Here is a 20,863-nt window from a genome sequence, read left to right as displayed (position 1 = left end):
AAGCGCAGTGTTAAAAAACGAACGAGATCTTAGAATTAACAGTTGAACAGTTAAGCAAGTTAAAAAGCACTTCCGCCTATAGCATTGACATGTCTCCACCACTCGAGGGCGCTATAACATTAAGCATACGCCATTCTCGGTACCTGGAATTCCCCTGTCCTGGTTTTCTGCCTTCTCCTATTTTGCCTCACATATTGTATTCATTTCAGGTACCATGTAAAAGCAATGAATCCTAAAATTCTTCGCAAAATATATCCTGCAAGGTCGGCCATCTCTAGACTTTTGGACGTTCTCGTAAATTTTGTGGACATGTCATTTAAACTATAAATATTGACTTCCGCATTTCGCAAATAATTTTCTTTCATTTAGACTGTTATTCAATGGCAAACAAAAAAGGAATAAATAAAAAAAACTGGCTTCAAAACCAACTTTTCTTATTATTATTTTTATTCAACTCAAATTATAAATCCATAGCCTTGGTTTGAAATAGAAAGAAGAAATCTATAGATAATTATATGAAGATAGCTACTGAGCTTCTTAACATTATTTATTTATTTGTTTCATTTGGGAAGATAAGTGATTCATCTCATGTATGGATACAATAAGATGAATGTATTTATTATTTACTGACCGTGTGAGTGTGTGTTTACCCCGGTAAAGAAAATAGATTGCTGCACCTATATGAATTTATTTTCCTATACCCTTGCAAAGGGTTGAATTATTTAATGACAAAGTGATTTTAAATCCATAACTCCATTATCTGATTCTCTTATCCTCACAATGGTCAAAGTTCCCAAGAAACAAAGTTGATTTTAGATGTCTCCCTCTAGTGGCACTATTGTGCTATTCCCCATTCAAACGTCGGACTGTACAGCTGAACGTATGACGTGTATTTTATTTAATACTATATTGATACACGTACAACTTGACGAGTTTCTTATTTTTGAATAGTCTCTCATCTGAAACTATTTGACTAGCAGATTCTAATAAAACATAAGTATATGCAACACATTATGCTAACTGTGTCATTCATTACATGTTCCATTTTAACGTACATTTTTATGTATATCAGCAAATGCATGGAATACTGCGCTGTGTTAAAGTATTGATGTGTTATAAGAGCCTCGACATATCATATTATGTTGATTAGAAGACTGAGATTTGCCGTTTTTATAATTTGATTTTTACTGACACAAATTAAATAGAGTAGCACGTTGATATCGGGGTAATATTTACGACACAATAATGACGACATCAATAGATACAGTCCTGCAGACGAATGCACCTAACAAGCTCAAGTACTCCGTCAATTGTAAATAAAAGGCCATCTGCTCCCAGATGTAAACATGAGATTGGTCCTTCCCATTTAGGCGTCTCTTACATTTGTCCCGCCTACTAAGATACAGCGTCCCCTGCTATTGGTCAACAGAGACAAGCCGCTCACCTCTAGGATGTCTGCCTGCCCCTGGGAGAGAGGACAAAAACAATCGGCATCTCTCTCGCTGAAGAACATAAACAAGAGAACATAACCAAAATCTCCCGACACAACGTCCCCACCAACGTCCTCGACATGGTTTCCCCGGTCACTGTGGTGAGTCCCACGTTCAAACTAGCGTTGACACAAAGATCGGTGTTGTTGGTGATTGCTAGTTTGATTAGCACAATCGCCCCGTAACAGATCGCTGCATGCTTATCAACGCTTGTATGTGTTGTCATTGTCGAATCACCGGTAAAGCATACGTATTTTTGCGCCATCACCCTTGCATGTCATATCATACATGGATCCGTCGGAGGCTACAACGTGATCTCTTTTGGGGACAATGTAATTAACAGTTTATGGTAGTTTATCGTTACGATAATATTCTTCCAGCACATTAACCAGGTTGTGTATCTCGTCGTTTCCCCTTTGTATACGATGACATACATCGGTGTTGTTTTAAACGATATTTGCGTCAACGCTATTTGGCAAGTTCCAACAGCAAGTGTACAATCGAGACATTTCTACCAATATCCAAAGGCCGCCACCAACTAAAGGGAAAAAGTCCGTGACAACCTTTTGTGTGTGTCTGTGTTTGTGGGCGTGTTTTCTTTCTGCGCTTCCTATGACGTTGGTGCCATACGAAACTATGCTTTTAGGTCTAATAATGCCACAGCTGTACGGACTAGTGAGCATTGTTTTCTATAGCGTAGCCGAAGCGTCCTAATGCCTTAACATATTGCCCCAAGTGAGGGAAGATGATCATTTTACCCAATTCAATTCAACTTGTCCCCAACATCACCAACTGAGCAGCGATATGAAAGGCTATAGTTCCTTTGCAGGGGCCATTATAGGATGGATGGTGTGTCGTAACTTGGACCCTTGCAAGTAAACCCTCATGTGAAGCCTGTGATTACTGGTGAGGGCAGCCTGTGTGAAGGAATGCGTGCCAGGCAGACTTGTTCCCATAGCGACGGTGATGCTGCCCAGGCAGTGTGAATTTGTTAAATTAATTTAGACCCAGCCATAGCCCCAGGATTTCAATGAGATGGAAAATAGAGTTATGCGCTGTCTGAAGTAGAGGCACCGGCTCAAGTTCACCTAAGGGCAACGCTTTATGTCAAGACAGCACAAGAGTAAAAGTACTGGCAATCACTTACCACAACATTCTGTATTTTACAAAGCACCATTCTTTAAAAACGTAAAATAGGTATACAAGCGGTTGTTGGCCATGCATTTGGTACCTTGGCCTTCAGTGGGAACTTAACTTAATCCACCTCTTAATACCACCAGTATCGGGTTGCAGTGATAGAAACCATCAAAACTATACGAAGCATAATGTAACACACCGCCTCGGAGCAGTTCCGTTTCTGGAAGTAATACAGCCAAGATAAATAGTACAGAATAGGGAGTAAATGAATGCAGTTTCATGAAACAATCGCTAGAATTTAGGTTGTAAATGTACCTGTAGGTAAGTGTTTCTGATAGTGTTTGCAGCAGAGACAGACCCCCACTAACACCATGTTAAAAATACTGCTGAGTTCAAAGTTTTGTGCCACCTCACAAGTTAGCCATATTGTGATGGCTTATGATCCACAGGTGTCAAACTCTGAGCCTCGAGGGCCACTATCCTGCAGGTTTTAGAAGGACCCCCCCCCCCCCCCCCCCGCAGTTCACCCGATTCAACCGATCAGGATCGTTATCAGACACCTACAGAGCTTGCCGATGACCTGATCATTTAAACCAGGTGTGTTGGAGGAGGGAAACATTTAAAACATGCAGAATAGTGGCCCTCGAGGACTTTGACACCATCCCACATGGTCCTACATAACTCAACTTTGAATGATAGCTTGAATTACCCAAGCCTACTTCACAATCATGCATGTTCTTCTCAGTCTTGCTTGCTTCCAAAACTGCATTTCAAATTGTCAGCAACTTTGAATTAACATATTATATCAGGAAGTAACGTGATGTTACATGGGAATTACTTTATGATATGACCCTTGTTCCATTTGTCTGCCAAGGCCATGCTTAAGTTCCACATTTCTATTTATACAGGCATTTACAGGTGGTTTCTGTTTCTCTGTATCATGTTTCTGACACGTGAGCGACATGAGTCAGACTGAATAATGAATGTCTTACTTAAGGGATGTCATTCAGTGCGTTACCTGGGTTTTATTGTTGAAATTAGCTGGCAACCATGCCTCGTATATGATGAATCCGATGGAGTGTGACACCTTTTCAGGACACTGTATTCACGTTTTGTCTACTGTACCACAACCTGTCTTGCTATGCTCTAATGTTATTGGATTCACAGAAAATGAATTGTGTGTATGTAATGCTGTACTATTTGCTTTTATTATTTTGTGTTCTTTGTGGCTCAAGGATGTTCTCATTTATTCCTGATGCGTTTGCATTTTTTTGTTTCGTTAGTTTTTTTGTGAACTGTTCATCCCACGACAAGCTTTTGTTTGGTAAAGAGGAAAATAGTGACAAAATATATAAAATATAAGTATTTGATTATCAGTAGCTATGACTTTTATTTTTCTCAGAATTGATGTCATTATTTTCTGCTGCATACACTGAATTCTTGACGCCTATTCCCGCGGACAAAGTTGAAGTGTCACTCAGACTGAGAGGAGTCAGCTACATTTCTCAACGACATTTGAATATGATGCTGAGCTCTAACTTAACTGTGGAGTGGCATAATCGATGATAATAAACTGAAGCAATAATAAAAAAGACTGAAGGCGCTTAGCCCATGTATGCAATTAATGACCCAGTAATGACTTGGTTTGAAGCATTGTCTCTATTTCGTGAGCCACTGTTGGTCTTCTCCATGTTTCTATTACAAGGCATGAAGCCTTTTTATGCTTGATGCAGTGCTGCCTCAGTTCGTTTTGTAGGTTTACCCGACACAAACAATAGAAAGGAAGATAACCTTATAACACAGCATAAATTAGACCAAAGTTACTCAATTCCCTCACTGCATCATTGGGCCAGACGTTACAGTATTTCTTATACTGTGACTCATGGGGATATGTAGTTAATAAGAAAGACTGTCTGATTTGCAAGTTGAATTACAACTTTTACAACAATTACAAGCAGAGAAAATTGCATCAGTTCAGATAGTGTTCTTCCTCGTTAAAAGTCGGTGTCAAGTTTACAGCGGTGTTCTAACGTTGACACAACCTGGCCGAATTTGTAAGATGTGTGCCATTCTTCAGAGAAAACATGAGTGATCGGGCCAAACACATTTTATTGTTTCAAAGGATTCAATTCAAGCCACATGATAAGGTATTTCAGAATATTCATTCATTCATTCATTCATTTTCCGAACCGCTTTTATCCTCACTAGGGTTGCGGGGGGTGCTGGAGCCTATCCCAGCCGTCTTCGGGCAGTAGGCGGGAGACACCCTGAACCAGTTGCCAGCCAATTGCAGGGCACACAGAAACGAACAACCATTCGCGCCCACACCCACACCTAGGGACAATTTGGAGTGTTCAATCAGCCTGCCCTGCATGTTTTTGGAATGTGGGAGGAAACCGGAGGACCCGGAGAAAACCCACGCAAGCACAGGGAGAACATGCAAACTCCACACAGGGAGGCCGGAGCTGGAATCGAACCCGGTACCTCTGCACTGTGAAGTCGACGTGCTAACCACTCGACTACCGGGCCGCCCTATTTCAAAATAGCACAGTCATTAAACAAAACATAACAATAAAGAAATTGAGCTTGTCAATTTTCATTCAGATTTTCTAAAATGATTGCCAATATTCCAAATTGCCCAATTCTGCCAGTGTATTTGAACTTAAGAGGACAACTGTACCCACCTCATTTGATTGGTAGCTGTATATTTTGAAATTGTGCCACATGTAGAAATCAGTGGGGAAATTTGTTTTTTGACGACATTAAACAATTCAGTCGGTGACGCCTTGAGCTCCCAAAATGTACACGCCGATGTAAGGGAAGTGTGTTTTGTTGATGGAGTAAAGCAATGGTGTTGTGGAGGAGGAAGGACAGGTCGAAACCGATCTGACTGGCAGAGGAAGGACGCAAGAACTGCTGATGTGGACACACAATAGCACACAAGTGTGAAGGACATTGATGTCTGTCGCTTGCTCCCAAGACTATAAATAAACTCTTGATGGGCATTTTTACCGTTATCTCTGAGAAGTTAACCATTACTGCTTTGTGCAGTTAATTAGCTCAGGTATAGGTAGTGCTAGAACGGGGGTACTCAAAAGGTGACCCCCGGGCCACATCCGGCCCGCCGTACACCAGTTTGTGGTCCCTGAACTGTTACAGCCCTTTCCAAGATCAGATGAAATGGCGCATTCTCCGGGGCACTGGTATGGCCTTAAGGCACCCTTTATTTTGCGCAGCAAGTCAACCAAGCCATTTATTGTGTATGTGAGGTTTGCTGTGCATGACCGTAGCGCCTGCTTCAAAGCATGCGCTCCCAGAGTGGAAAATATTTTCCTTCTCAGGGTATTTTGGCTGGGGCAGCACGTGTATATGCCAACGATACACAGGCAACCTGAAGAAATGACCCAAAAGCTTTTCATTGTTGGGGAAAATCTCTAAAATGGAGGTGCCTGAAAAGCATTTATTACTTTTGTTCACATTTGTATATTTGTTATCCGAGCATTCCACTTCATGTGGCTTGTGTGACTGCACGACTGTCCGTGTTTTATGTTATGTGTTGTGTTTATTATTTTACTTTATGTTAACTGTTTTGTTAAGCGCTTTGTTACAGCTGCCGCTGATGTGAAAGCGCTATATAAATCAGCATGTATTGTGTGTGGGCATTGACATCATGGTGACGAGAAGCAGTGGTGGCCACTCAGTCGGTAGACTCGGTACGAGATTTGAAGTTTTATTTGGCTGTGTGCGTCAATGACAAAGGGAGTAGCAACACACAAGCACACTTTTAGGGCCTTGTTAGCATTAACCGTTCCTTGTCTTTGCACCAAAATGCATGATTAGAGTCTTTGGTGATGTTACTATGAACAAGTTACCATCTGTAGATCACTAAGGCAGCTACTTTCGCGACGGACGTTTTGCACTTTGTCTTTCAAGCTACGAGCATTTTACTTGTTAATAAGGAACAGTTTTCATTCATGAACATTTGAATCATGCCAAAAAATGTAAGTATAGTACACTATTATGAGCATCACACGGCTGATGTCTGTTGTTAGTCTCTCCTGCCAGAAAGTACCAGACGTGTCCTCGTGGGAAGGACGAATTAGGATTGGCATACATCTCAAATAATATACTAAAATATCGTAAACTCAGTACAAAAAAAAAACAAGCTAATATTATAGCAATATAATCCTACATTCTACAATATTTTGGGGTGCAAACCCATTGTTGATTGTTGGTGAGAGAGGCGATACATACAGGTGCTCGTCAAGGAATTATGAAAAAGTTGACTTAGTTCAGTAATACTACTCCAAAAGTGAAACTTGTGCAATGCTTACATTCATTCCACTGAGGCTGATACATTTCAAGTGTAAATTCATTTTAATTTAGATGATTATATCTGAAAACTAATAATAGAAAATTAGATTAATACTTAAGTCTATACAAAGAGGAGTTTGAGAAATGTTGGCCAACGCAAAAGTATAAACATGAAGAGTATGTACATGTACAACACTCAATGCTTCATTGGGGCTCCTTTTGCCTGAATTACTGCAGCAGTGCGACATGGCATGGAGTCGATCAGTGTGTGGCACTGCTCAGGTGTTATGAGAGCCCATGTTGCTCTTCTGCATTGCTGGGTCTGGCGTATCGCATCTTCCTCTTCACAACACCCCATTTTCGATAGGGTTAAGGTCAGGCGAGTTGCTGGTCAGTCAAGAATAGGAATGCCATGGTCCTTCCTTACACCAGGTCCTGATAGCTTTGGCACTGTGTGCAGGCACCAAGTCCTGTTGGAAAATCAAATCTGCATCTCTGTAAAACTGATCAGGTGCTCTAAAATTTCCTGGTAGCTGTCTGGCTGTGTTGACCTTGGACTTCAGGAAAACAACAAAGGACCAACATTAGCAGATGACATGGCGCCACCAATTCATGACTGACTGGAAATTTGACCCTGGACGTCAAGCAACGTGGATTCTATGACTCCCCTCGCTTACATCCAGACTCTGGGACCCTGGTTTCCAAAGGAAATGCAAAATTTGCTTTCTTCAGAGAACATGACTTTGGACCACACAGCAACATCTGAAATGCATGTCTCGCATACAAGATTCACAATATTCTAATTTCCTGAGAGAGTGAATTCGTTTTTTAAAAAATTCATTTTCATATGTAATCATCTAAATTTAGATAACGGATATCTTATCTAACGCTTGAAATGTCTCAGTCTATATGGAATGGATGTGTGCATTACACAAGTTTCACTTTTTGAAAGTATTATCAACTTTTTTATGATTATTACTGCACATTTCCAAGTTTTAAGTGTAAAGCAAATCAGAAAATATTGTGCATTCCATATCCTGTTTCTAGGTCTTAATCTAATCCTGGTGTGTGCATGTTTGGGTGGACTTCATCCACTGCACACACACGCTCGCACTCGCGCTCGCACACACACACACACACACACACACACACACACACACACACACACACACACACACACACACACACACACACACACACAAGCTCCAACACTTGTCATATTTCCTTTTTTCTTGTGGTTCTTTGCATTTCTATTGAAAACGAAAAATGTTCTTAATCGACTTATGATATATTTTGTACACATGAAATGTTTTTCCAATGACAGCTTGGCAGAAGGTCACAAACATAATGTAATGTTTCTGTGATTTGTAGGACGGTTGCCCACGCGGTTTGTTCAGTGTCTTTTCCGTGCTCCCTGTGAGTTTTCTCCATTTCGTATTTGTGTTTAACTCACCGAAATACAAAGTTAGAAGGTTCTGACACCTACTCGTAAATTGGGGCGCTCGTAAGTGTCGATACCACTGTCTTCCAAATAATGATTTTGCCGGTTTCTGGGTCAGTGACAACTGTGGCGGGAGATGAATCTTGAGTGTGAGACTTCCCACTCATGGTTGGTGGTGTTTTGTCAGTCGTTGGTGGTGTTTTGTCAGTCTAAGTGTTTAACCCCACAATGTCGCATTGGTAACTTACACTCAAGTCTTAACTTACCGCAGGTCTGGGAAAAAAAACTGTGAAAAAGGTGACACAAATGGGCACCATGAAAGGGGCTTTTGTTCCTAAACTCTGAGCCACATCACTTGACCATTTGCTAAATCCTATTTCTCCTACTTCAGAGTAGCCATTCCTCATGCATGCTCCTGCTTCCTCTCTTCTGACCCACTTATTCTTTTGTGAGCAGTGCAAAGTGTCGCTTTTGCTTTGTCACACAATGTTCCCACTGCATGGTTTGGGAGAGGGACTTGAAGTTGCTGGTCTTGCAATATCTCCTTGTTTTCCCCTGCTCTATGGCCCCCTTTCCTCCTTTGTTTCCCACTCATCTCATCTTTCTCAACTTTCACACTGAAATCAACAACCTTCATCGACACGGACCACCCATCGCTTTCTGCCTTTGGACGAACCGCGGGTGGATGTGGGTTCTCCAGGTGCTAGGAAACAGTGCTTTGATTTCTTTTTTTTCCGGTGTGTAACACAATGTACTTGAGCCTCGTGCATTTTAACAGAAACAAGCAGGACTGTTTGCATAGTCAGGGGTAGTCAAGGGCACGAGCCTCAAGTATAGGAGAAGTAGTGGGAAGACGAGAGGAAAGAAAAAACAAGATGTCTGGTTTGTCCAAAAAGAGGAAGAGAGAAGGTTATTGGGAGTCATACGATTCCATAGACATAGATGTTCAGATGTGCAGTCTTTTTCTTTAGTACTCAATCATGTGCATATCTGTGTGGAGACCACAAGGAGGACAGGCTTTTCTTGTCCGAACACAAACCACTCTTGCACATAATGAGAAGTACTCTCCTTTGAACTACCGGTTGTCTAGACGTTGTTTCCTGTATTATTTTGATGGACATTAATAAATAATAGAGACAAAGAACATCATAAAAATCAGAGACACAAGAACATCACATTAAGACTCTAATGGTGAATCTCCATATTTAATCTGCTTTCAGGTCAAGAGTGAAGGCCCCAAGTTGGTGCCATTCTTCAAGTCAACCTGTGTTTACTTCGTCCTCTGGCTGCCAACCTCAAGTCCATCCTGGTTTAGCGCACTTATCAAATGTCTGCCCATCTTCTGTCTCTGGGTGTTTCTGCTGGCGCATGGCTTCAGCTTCTTGGGGGCTCACTCCAGTGCCCGCAAGATCCTCGCCGGCCTTATCTTTTCTGCGCTGGGTGACGCTTTCCTCATCTGGCAGGAGCAAGGCTACTTCGTTCATGGTGAGAAAAAATGTTGCATGCTGAGTTGCGCAGATGGCAATGAATTAGACTCTTTAACCGACAATTCTGTTTTCAATGTATTGTTGTAATTTTATCTTAAAAAGCAGGGAAATCCAACAGAAATGGTCCGAAATTGTGTTCGTTACTTGAGTGTCATCATAGTAAGAATCGGGTTGTCACTGGAGATGTATTCTCATTGCCCTATTTTCATGCCCAACACAAGTTTAGTGCAAAGCGCGGTCTAACTGAGCGCTTCAGTAGAGTCTTATCTCTTTTGGTGTTTTCGGCATGGTGGAAGTGAACACAACTGACTAGTTTCCTGGCCAATGGAAGCAACTCCCCTCATCCTCTTTAAATTCAGCGCAGAGTCTTTGACATTGTGGAAGCAAAATTAGACTCACTGAAGTCAAGTCAAGTCAAGTACAATTTTATTGTCAAATGCACTCGATGTTCAACATACATACAGCACAGATGAAATTTCCTCCCTCTCAACCAGACAACAAAACAACAAGAGGAGCCGCTGCGGGTGCCCGTGCCACCATCAACAGAACAGTTAACATAAAATGACAAAATAATACAACACAACACATAAGACACAGACAGTCGTACAATCGTTAACCACTTTTCCTACATACACTTTGTTGTTTGAAGCAATTATAGATTAAAGAGGAGCGAATCAAAGTGTTCTGCTACAAGCTAAGTTTGAAAGCAAACAAGAAGCTCTAGTGTCCATTAACGAAAAAGAGATTGGCTCTCATCTCCTGTCCCATGTAAATCCGCTTCAATTCCAAGCCGCGACTCCCAGTTCCACATACGCATCGGCGCTCTACGCTGACGCTCCTTTCTTCTCATCGTCGGCTCCTCAAGCCATGCATCCATCCAGCCACAGACAGTCCAACAGCATCGACCTTTCCGCTGAACAAAGCGGGGCTGTGAAAAATGCTGCCTATTTCAGGCGCAAAAAACACAAGTGCCTCGGCTGTCCAGCAACGACAGTCAGATGGGGCCGACATTCCTCCCAATCAAAAAATCAGTGCTGGTACACGTGTGCTGCCAAGAAGGCGCAACCACCAAGCACAGATTCTTCTTCTTTGACGAATGACATGGCCAAAAATGCTGAAAACAATCCACATCAGGTCCACAAGACGTAACAACACCATGTGACAAAACAAAAGACAAAAACAACAAAAAACGCAAGGTTTGAGTGGAACTGCAAGCAGACCTTTATGGGTGGATCATGTAAAATGGGCCAGGGTGATCACAGATCAATGTGAAGTGGCCACTTGGAGACTCCCTTCCACCTCGATCGTTCGTGTCCTGTTGCCTAGAATTTAGACCTTCTCTGAGCTGGTCTAAGGTCTAGTCTACTTTCAGTCACCAAATAGGCAGGCGCTCTGAGGCTGTGGAAAAGAAAAGGCTGAAAAAATCTGCCGGAACGGCAATCATGGCGCAGCATGGTCTGCCAAATTCCCAAACACGGTAAATTAGATTGCCCCGGCACAAAAATCAAAATGGACTAGTTTTCATGCCGAGGGAAATAGAGCTCTAAAGGTTATTGTGACAGCCTGGGAATACACGGTACCTGTACCTTTGTTGCCCCAGGCGGTATTTTCACCGAGCAGTGTTTTTTGCTTGATTTTTCCATTTTCATTGTTGTGAAAGCAAACAAGCCTGTGCCCTTTAGCACTCTTTCATCGGTGTTGAACCTAAACACAAGGGTTCTGTTGAATGGTCAACAGAGAATTGTCACTTCTGTTTGAAAACAGGGCTGGAAATGGAAGAAAATGAAACGCCTTTGAACAGGATAAGATATATAAAATATGGGTGAAATCGATTTAAAATAGAAGTAGACCCTACAGAAGGGCACACATTTGTGAGTCCTTTAATAAAAGTCTCAAAAGAAAAATCCAATCCCACTCACACCGTCATCTGGTATTTCACTTGATATTTACGTAGATGATGCAACCACCACTATTCCTAAAACGGAACCACTTACCACATGAATGATGGGGCTTAGTGCATGTCTTTGGAGTTTAATTATAGGTTTATACTCTGGCTCAATGGACATTAGCAACATAAGGAAACAAATAGTTACTGGAAGCCAATTTCATTGTTCCAGGCTGCAAATTGAGAGAGGGTAAGATTGAAGTTGGGAGTTTATACTGCAGACAGCAAAACAAAGCCACACTGCCCATGACATACTGGTCTATACAACCTGACATTTGGTCTGTATAATTTATAGGCCAAATGTCATGTGCAGTCTTGCTTATTTGTCTGCTAGATGTCCATAGCATTGAACGTTAAGACTTTATAGATTATGTAACGATTCAGCCCAACATTGAGACTTCATCGTTTACCTAAAGACTCAACCCATATAGATTTATTGTGAGAACACCAAGGGCCTGAGTAAAGGTTAGTTTGTGAAAAAAATGTTCTGAACTTGGTTGCTCATGCGACCAGATGTGGAAGCTGATCTTCAAACCAGGTGCATCTGTGATTATGCTGGGCAAAATTGTTACGCAGTTGAACTGTGCAATCTGGGAGGAGTAAAGTCAAATAGAATAATTTACTCAGGCAATGTGATTTGTCAAACCTAAGACAAATTGCTAAGTTTGATTTTGCATCTTGAAATACAGCATCTGAAAGGCATGTGCAAATTGGTAATGTTGTCCATGATGACAGTGGTTGCTTTGACGAACGGGAGACACATCGCAAAATTAGGCAATAAGGAAAACCAATCTTTTCGTCTCGCGTAATCATTTTATTTGAAATGTCAGAAGCAACATTTGTCGCATCATATCTACCCATAATAATGCAATCTTCTGAAGGATCTTAGGCCTGAAATGGAGCCAGTCACAAGAAGGAGTCATGTTATATTATTGATGAAAATACTCCTTCCAATGTCTAGGTCATTTCAGCACACTGCAGCAATTGGTGTTAGCCTCTCCCAGAGGACAGAGTGTGCTGTCCGAAATTATAAACGCAAAACGAGGGTGGCCAGGTAGTCGAGTGTTAGCGCGTCGACTTCACAGTGCAGAGGTACCGGGTTCAATTCCTGCTCGGGCCTTCCTGTGTGGAGTTTGCATGTTCTCCCCGTGCTTGCATGTGTTTTCTCCGGGTCCTCCACTTTCCTCCCACATGCTCACGCTGTGAGTGTGAGCGCGGATGGTTGTTCGTCACTGTGTGCCCTGCGATTGGCTGGCAACCGGTTCGCCTACTGCCCGAAGACAGCTCTGATAGGCTCCAGCACCCCACACGACCCTAATGAGGATAAAGCAGTTCGGAAAATGAATGAATGAATGTTACGTACGATGGACAGATTTAATTCCGCATATATATTGTATAATGCAGTGCACTCCAGCTATTCCCGTACTTTGTTGGCTAGTTCTGTAGGTCTACATTAAGACTGATGTTTTAATTATTTCACAGGTCTGCTGATGTTTGCCATCACCCACATCCTCTACTCATCTGCCTTTGGAATGAAGCCCATCAATGTGCGCGCAGGCCTGGTGATCACAGCTGTGTCCAGTGTGAGCTACATGCTTCTCTACCCTTACCTGTCAGGCCCTTTTACCTACTTGGTGGCTGTCTACATCGCTCTGATTGGCTTCATGGGCTGGAGGGCCATTGCGGGCTTGCAGTTAGCCAATGACCTGTGGACCTGGACCAAGCTGTCAGCCTGTCTGGGCGCTGTCCTGTTCATGGTGTCTGACCTCACGATAGCCGTCAACAAGTTCTGTTTCCCCGTGCCCCACTCGCGTGCTATCATCATGGCGACCTACTACGCTGCCCAGATGCTGATCGCTCTGTCAGCCGTGGAATGCCAGGATGTGGAGGTTGCGCGGAAGAGAATATGAGGGGCCTCTCTGTCTATGTGACAGCAAGGTGGTAGCTGCTCCCCGCGTGATCATGGACACACATTTCACGACTACATCACCTGGCCTCAGCACTCAGCTCCATTGTTGCCATGGCAACTGGACCCCCACAGTCTCGTCTGATAGTCTCACACCTCTTCCTCACTATGATGCTGTGGTAGTATTACCTTCATCCTCTCCCAACTGCAGTCCTCCCTGCTTCTTCTGATCCCTGAATGGAATGCCTCCTGCTACCTGATGACCGTGGATATGTGCACGGTATAGGTAACATACCTGATCAAGCATTAGTTCTATTTTATTTGGTTTCAGGGGAGCATGCCATTGGGGACCTTTAAGGAATGTGTTGGAGGGGGGGGGGGGGGGTCCTGGATTTACTTTATTCAGGTCCTATACCTCACCTATACTTTAGCAATACATCATCTCCAGACTCAAGACACTTAAAAATCAACTTAACTTGGTCCAGAAATGCAATTCAATATTTATGACATTTTATATAATTTTTCAGTAAGTTTATGTGTAACTTTACCACATCTGTGTAACCAGGTCAAAGTGATCCCCGGATCAAAGGCAACTGTGATGTAGCTGTAGCTGTCTAAAAAAGGGATATCCTACTGACTTGCCCATATTGGACTCCAAACGTTATCTGATTCATCTTTAACGGAATTGAAGGTGCTATTTTTTTTAAGGGTAATAATTATCTTAGCAAGAATATTTTGTATGTGCCCTGTAACTAGCCTAATTAACTTCAACAGATTAATCCATCAGTTTTCATCCGCTTCAAGGGGCTGCCATTTTCACATTATACCGCCCACTGCTGTCGACTGAAAATGACGTCACAACTGTCCTCAGGCTTGCATTGTGAATGTCACGTGACCACATCCAGAAAATAGGTGAGCCTTGTAAAGTAATGCAATATTGGTCAGAATACATTGCTTAGAGTAGTTGGGACACATACCACATACTCTTGTTAATTTTTGCATTTCGTTCCCCTTATAAAACTCAGCAACACACCCAGTCTTGCTGTATTAGGATTCTTAACTCAATCCCCTTTTGTGTGGCATTCCTTTGTTGAGCAGGTTAAGCGCAGTGATCATTTTGTGTATGGTTGTCATCATCATAAGTCGTATGACCTGTCTAAGGTGGAGTCCGTTTTACGCCAACTTGATCTGAGATTCACTCCAGCTCTCCTCCGAAAGGTATGATACAGGCAACACTGAGCTGTAAATATTGGCGTTGTGCATTATGAAAGGAAAGTTATTTTAATGGCCTGCAATTGTGTCACGTTGAATACAATGAAAGTGTTTTCTTAATCTACTGTATCTGGATTCTCAGAGGCCTTTTCTTCAACCAAAAAGGCACCAGTCTTGTCATGCTAGGAGGAAATTTTCCGCTTTGATGCTACGAATCTACGGAGCTGATTCGTATAGGTTGCACAAATAAACAGAAACAATGCCGTGACCTATTTCCCCAAAACTAAGGCCAAGGAAGATGAAATAATATTTCCTCCAAATGTATTAGAACGGCAAGTTGAATTCCTTTGTTTCTGTTATACACTGAAGACTTTCATGTTTCAGATCAAAAGATGAGTAAGAACCAATAGTTCAGAATTCCATCTTTATTTCATCATATTTACAAGTAGATGGCAAACAACTCAGGAAAGAGCTTCTTCTGTTTGAAGCCCCACACTTTTCAAGTGAGTAAAATTGTTTGACTGATTGGTGTTTCGAGTTGCTCAGGCGTTGCCTTCAAGATTGATTGCTTAAACATTAGATAGTGCATGTTTTTGGCTTTTGGGCTTCGCCTATGAAAACTGCATTTGCTGTTAAGCAAACGTGGGGACCAGAGAGGTTTCTACGGAAAAAAGCAAACCATTTTGAAGCTGACAGAAGAGGGAAAAAGTAGATCAAAGCTATTGCGCAAACACTGGGCATTGCCAATACAACGATTTGAATAACAAAATTACCGGTGTACTGAGCAACAGACATCGAACAGGTCAGCCAAAGGAAAGCTTGTGGGAGCTGTGAAGAAATGTCCAAAGACAACAGTCAGTGACATCCCTGCCAACCTCCAAAGGGCAGGTGTACAGGTCTCACCATTCAGTATTTAAAGAAGACTTCAAGAGAATACGGGCCATACATACAACAAGAACCAAACCACTCATTGAGTGAAAAGCATAGAAGGCGTGTATGTGGCTCTTTCAACACATCTTACTGAGACTGACCCATCTTGAAATCATTGCTACAACCCCCCCCCCCCCCCGCAAAATAAATAAATCAAACCGAGGCCTCACATGATACAGTGATGTCTCTCTTGACGTTATGCATGATGACAGTGGTTTTAAACTTTTGTGGCAGCGAAGCAGCGTGTTTATGGGCGCCATTCCAAATTGTATCCCTTCAGAGGCATTCAACTTAGGAGTTTCCACTATATTTGTTGCAAATGCCTCCTCAGAACTCATACATTATGATTAATAACACTAATGATGTAATGTTTTATAAAAAGAGAATCACTGTCCCTGCAAATTTACACTGGTTGGAGTAAGTAGTATAGTATGTTTAGTCCGTTTGATAGCGAACTGATATGTACTGTAGCATACAAAACAAACTGGAATAGGAAAGAATCTGACCTGGATTTGGGGTTTCTTCTTGGTCAATGACCCATGGACTTAATCACCCACACACGGGCAAGAAATGTTTACACACACTTGTTTCCATTCCACCAGAAGGAATCTGCAGCGAGAGCATAGTGATGCCTTTGCTTGTTTTTCACTTTTCTGACATCAACAGGATTGGAAAACTAAGTCAAGACTATATTTGTGGCTGTTGTTTCGCTGGATAGTTCCTCAATCTGCTTTTGGCCTGTCAGCATGGTTGCCGGTAATCACTTTGTCAGTCAGTTTCATCAGCGTGGCCATGACTTTTTAATCTGTCCACCCAGCATTGTGGCTGAGTCCCACTTGGGATTCTTGCTCATCCATGCGTTTTTCTCCTTGTTTAGTCTTGAGCTGCGATCGAACCATGTCGGGAATAAGAAGATTGAGTCAAGCGCTCTTAGTCATCTGTGGGCAATTTATGTAAGCGGCCCTTTTGCCCTTTGTCCAAAAAAAGGCATGAGGATTCGTCTTCTCCCGTCCTCTTGGCTTCAATGCGTAAGACAAGATGAACAGTCGTTAGTTATTTTTGTTTCGGCAACCCACGCTGTAGTAAAGTCGTGTGCGCTGAAAGTTATTGATTCCTACCAAACTGCTGTTTGGATTAGACTTGGACACAATTAACCAAAGCAAACCGCTCCACTTCTATGATGACATTTTCCTGTGCTGCTAGTGTCCTGCTGCCTTTCCAAATGGGAAGGAAGTTGACGTCGACTGATGATCATGTCGCTGGAATTAAATGTGGTGGAATACTCCCTGTCCATCAGCCTGTTAGACAGTTAGGAAGGCCGCTTCACCTCAGGCTGTCACTGGTCTGATTGTTCTGAGCTTTGGGCAAGCGGACAAAAAGAACCTGTGAGAGACGCAGGAGGCCTTTTGGGTCTGTGCACAACTGTCGTAACGATGCAGAGCCAGTAGCTAGTGTAGTACAGAGGTCGAGGTTTCAACGTGCACTTTGCTGTTTCTCTCCTGTGTTTTTCATTTTGCGACCCTTGCATCTTCCGTCTCTTGATCACACTGACCTTCAGAACATCACTCTGTGTCTTCCACACGTGCATGACAATATTGGCTGAAATGAATCCACACTGTCAACACTCATCTTCAATGATGAAGTGCAGACCTTGTGTTTGTGTGTTATTTTGTTTTTGTTTTTCATTGTAAGACTGACAGACTTCCAACATCCCTTTGAAGGTAAAACGTGCGGTGAGGTTCAAACAAAAATGATGATGCTGGCCACATGTACTTGTTGAACACTTTGAGCTGGAGATGAAAAGGAGAAAGCTATTGTGTTAAGATATTTTATTTTTATTTATATTTGACACAAATTAAAAAAAATAATGGCAATTAATGCATATCCATTGTTTAAGTAGCTATGTGAGAGGCTAGTAGAATCACTTTTTAAAGTTTGAGTAAAGTCAAAAGTGTATTTTGTCAAAATTGTTGAAGATTGGGCGACTTTAACAAGAAAAGGTTCTACTTTCTTGTGTCATTTCTAGCCAGACGATATCAATTCACTTTCACTAAAAACTCAGCCGGCTTCACTTGATGTAAAAACGATGCAATCAAATGTTAAAACGAATCCACGGTTTGTGCTGCTATTATGATGTAACCCCCTTGTAGCAACGACATGAAAAGGAAAAGAATGTTTTACCGATGATTGTTGAAGCACAAGAGAGCAATGTGGAAGTGAGGATTTTTAGACCAAGGCATTTTTTGTTTTGAAAGCGTTTCTCCAACCCATCAGTGTTCTCTTCTTCTGAAAGCATGCTCTTTCCCACTTTAGACGGCCATGTATAATTTAACTTTATTTAATGGAAAAACAATGTCCTTGTATTTCTACGCTATGATACTGTCTATTATCCCTTATTGTCCTTGGTTTTCACTTGTGATTTGTTATTTCTTTCAAGACTGTATAGACAAAATAGTTCCTTTGCTGTAGTGAAACTCCAATGAATGTGAATATCTATTGGAGGAATAAATGCAATTGCAATGCAACTTACAAAAAAAAAAGTCTCTTTCTTGGTGTTTCAGCGATAAAGTGCCAGACTCCAAAATGTCAGCTCATATTTATAACTGTTTATTATGTCAACAGGCCCCCAGCAGCTTTTAGTGTAGTTACGGTGGAAGGAACTGCACACACTGATCTGTTACAGTGATTGCTACATTTTGTTGTCTGGCTGTGGTGGGGAACCCTGTGGAAGGCCCCCCAGACTGCGACGAATCTCCCTCTTACCCCTTTGATTTTTCCCTCGCTTATTGCTTTTTCAATACACACAAAACTGGCCTTTTTTTCTGCAAATGACTGTCATTCATTCACTGCCAAGCTCGTCCCATCAAAGAGCTCCTTTCTTCTGCTAAAAAGAAGCGTCTGTGCACTCGCCCTTTTGAAAAACGTCAGCAGAAAACCTCAAATCCATGAAGGGAAATCAGCAGCCATTGACTTAGCTGTATAACACTGCTGCGCTTCATTAGTTTGCTATTCAAACTGCATTAAAAAATTCAATTAAAGACTCTGAGATAGCCTCTACAAGATATGAACTCACTTTTACAGTGTTCCTCAGAATTCACAATGTCCCGTGATGGGTAAACCGGCATGCGGGCTACTTAATGCATGTGCAGGTACGGAAGAACTTACTGTGAAATATAAGACACGGTCACACTGAATACTAGTTGAGCCTTTTGGAATTTTCTGTAGTTTTTCTCTGCGTTCAAAAGGATGACGTGCAATTGAGTCACTTGAACGCGGTGCACTCAAGCAACGCAAACTAATCAGAAATGCTGCACCACTTTGGAGCAGCGGCCTTCGTTTTCAATTACGTTCTGTGAGATTGGCTGTTCGGGCTTGGACCCCACTTCCAGTTTATTGTCATTTAAGTCAGGAGTAAAGGAAGCGATGACATCACTTTGCAGCCCTTCGGCGCTCAATTGATTGGAACTTGGCAACCTGACACTTGCGTCTATTGACTCCGCATTTGTGTGAGCCAGCACGACGACGTCCGGAGATCAGTTTCAGCTCCCCTCGGACTTAATGGAAGCTGGTAACCAGAACACACTCGAGCAACCCTCACACACACAGTGTCATGCACCTCAGCTGTCAGGACTGGGCTGACCTAACACAAGCTGTCACACACTGCTGTCAGTGCCACAAAACATTTTGCAGTTTCCATTACTCGCGTGTCCGAGAACCATTCCATTAATTCATTAAGGCACTAGATCCACTACTCACAAAAGGTTTGTGATAGGTACAATTTGCTGTTCTCTCATAAGTAGCTGAACACAACAACTGTTTATTCATGAATCAACCCATACATGACCTAGTTCAATTGGAATAGGCATTGAAAGAGTCCTCTTCATCATGCTGTTCACATTTGGACATCATGCGACCAAGATAACACCTAACAATTGATCCACTCTACCTCACCAATGCAAAGCTTCAAACAGAACATTCCCAGAGTCAAGCGGCAACTGAACTTATCATGTCATCATCAGCAGCTAGAAGAGTCTCAGAAAACTTGAAGTGGACGTCCTTGGAAATCCATTAATTGTGCAGACGCCTGTTTTTTGCCGTCCACTTCCTTGTTAGGCAGTAAGTTGTGCCAAAAGCACTGAACTTGCTTTTTAAAAATGGTTGCAACATTGCTAGGATAAGACCCATTCTATCCACAAGTGATGCAGAGATGACAGTGCACGCCTTTGTTATTTTTCACCTCGACGATTGTACATTTCTAGTTTCTGGTCGTGCCATGTCTACTTTCAAAGGCCTGTTATTGATACAAATTGCTGCAGCAAGACCTTTGACTGGGTAAAGAGTTTGATCAAATTAACCCTATACTGGTCAACTTGCACTGGGTCACGGTCCACATGAAATCTAATTTTACTTAAAATATTACATGGCTTAGCACCTTCCCGTCTTGCTGGCGAAGTACCTTTTGCATCTGGAACCTACAACATGCTGCTTTTCAGGTGACTCAGAGAGCCACAAGAAAATTAGCAGGTCCAAGTATTCTATATTTGGGCTCCAGTACTCTGGAATGTTCTACCCTTGGGAATTAGTGCTGCTACCTCTGTAGAAATATTAAAATCTTGGATTAAGACTGATTTCTTCACACTGGTGTTTGGTTTAACCACGTCTAGTATGCCACTAGTATCCTACCTTAGCCCTTTAGTTCTAGATTTTGGCTCTTAAAATTCTTAAAATACTAACTCATTATTATTTCGTATTGGAATTTTTTTTCTTTGACAATTTTGCAATTTATTCCCCTCCTCTTAACTGTACTGGTCTGGACATGTTGGACTGCATATACACGGGGCCATGTGGACAGTTGCTTTTTAAAAAAAGTAAGAGACTGACCTCTAGCGTCCATTTATAGCGTTGCCAGCGTCAGACTGTCGTCCTGCAAATTGCGACCAAACAATCGAGCAGATGCAAGTGTTTGGATGAAGAGATGCTAACAACATTTGTGCATTTTTT

At 42.1% G+C, this 20,863-nt stretch overlaps 1 protein-coding gene across 3 annotated transcripts; it reads left to right on the top strand.

Annotated features, from left to right (window-relative positions):
- Positions 1 to 1,452: 1,452 nt before the first annotated feature.
- Positions 1,453 to 17,012, top strand: tmem86a (transmembrane protein 86A). Of its 3 annotated transcripts, none has more exons than XR_015100745.1 (4): positions 1,453 to 1,591; positions 9,603 to 9,867; positions 13,297 to 14,006; positions 14,286 to 17,012. XR_015100745.1 is itself a non-coding variant. In XM_086109587.1 (3 exons), exons 1-3 carry the CDS (start codon positions 1,571 to 1,573, stop codon positions 13,722 to 13,724), a joined length of 714 nt encoding a protein of 237 aa, XP_085965713.1. In that variant the 5' UTR covers positions 1,453 to 1,570; the 3' UTR covers positions 13,725 to 17,012. The 3 variants fall into 3 exon arrangements, 1 of the variants encoding a protein (XP_085965713.1); XR_015100746.1 differs by having other exon boundaries at positions 13,297 to 14,411; positions 14,495 to 17,012; XM_086109587.1 differs by having other exon boundaries at positions 13,297 to 17,012.
- Positions 17,013 to 20,863: the final 3,851 nt, after the last annotated feature.

Source organism: Hippocampus guttulatus, chromosome 4 (genome assembly GCF_054856545.1).
Source record: "Hippocampus guttulatus isolate MCC_2025c chromosome 4, RoL_Hgut_1.0, whole genome shotgun sequence".
In the NCBI taxonomy this organism is placed as follows: Eukaryota; Metazoa; Chordata; class Actinopteri; order Syngnathiformes; family Syngnathidae; genus Hippocampus; species Hippocampus guttulatus.
The sequence above is the reverse complement of the archived record's forward strand: the minus strand, read 5'-3'. Positions and strand labels throughout refer to the sequence as shown.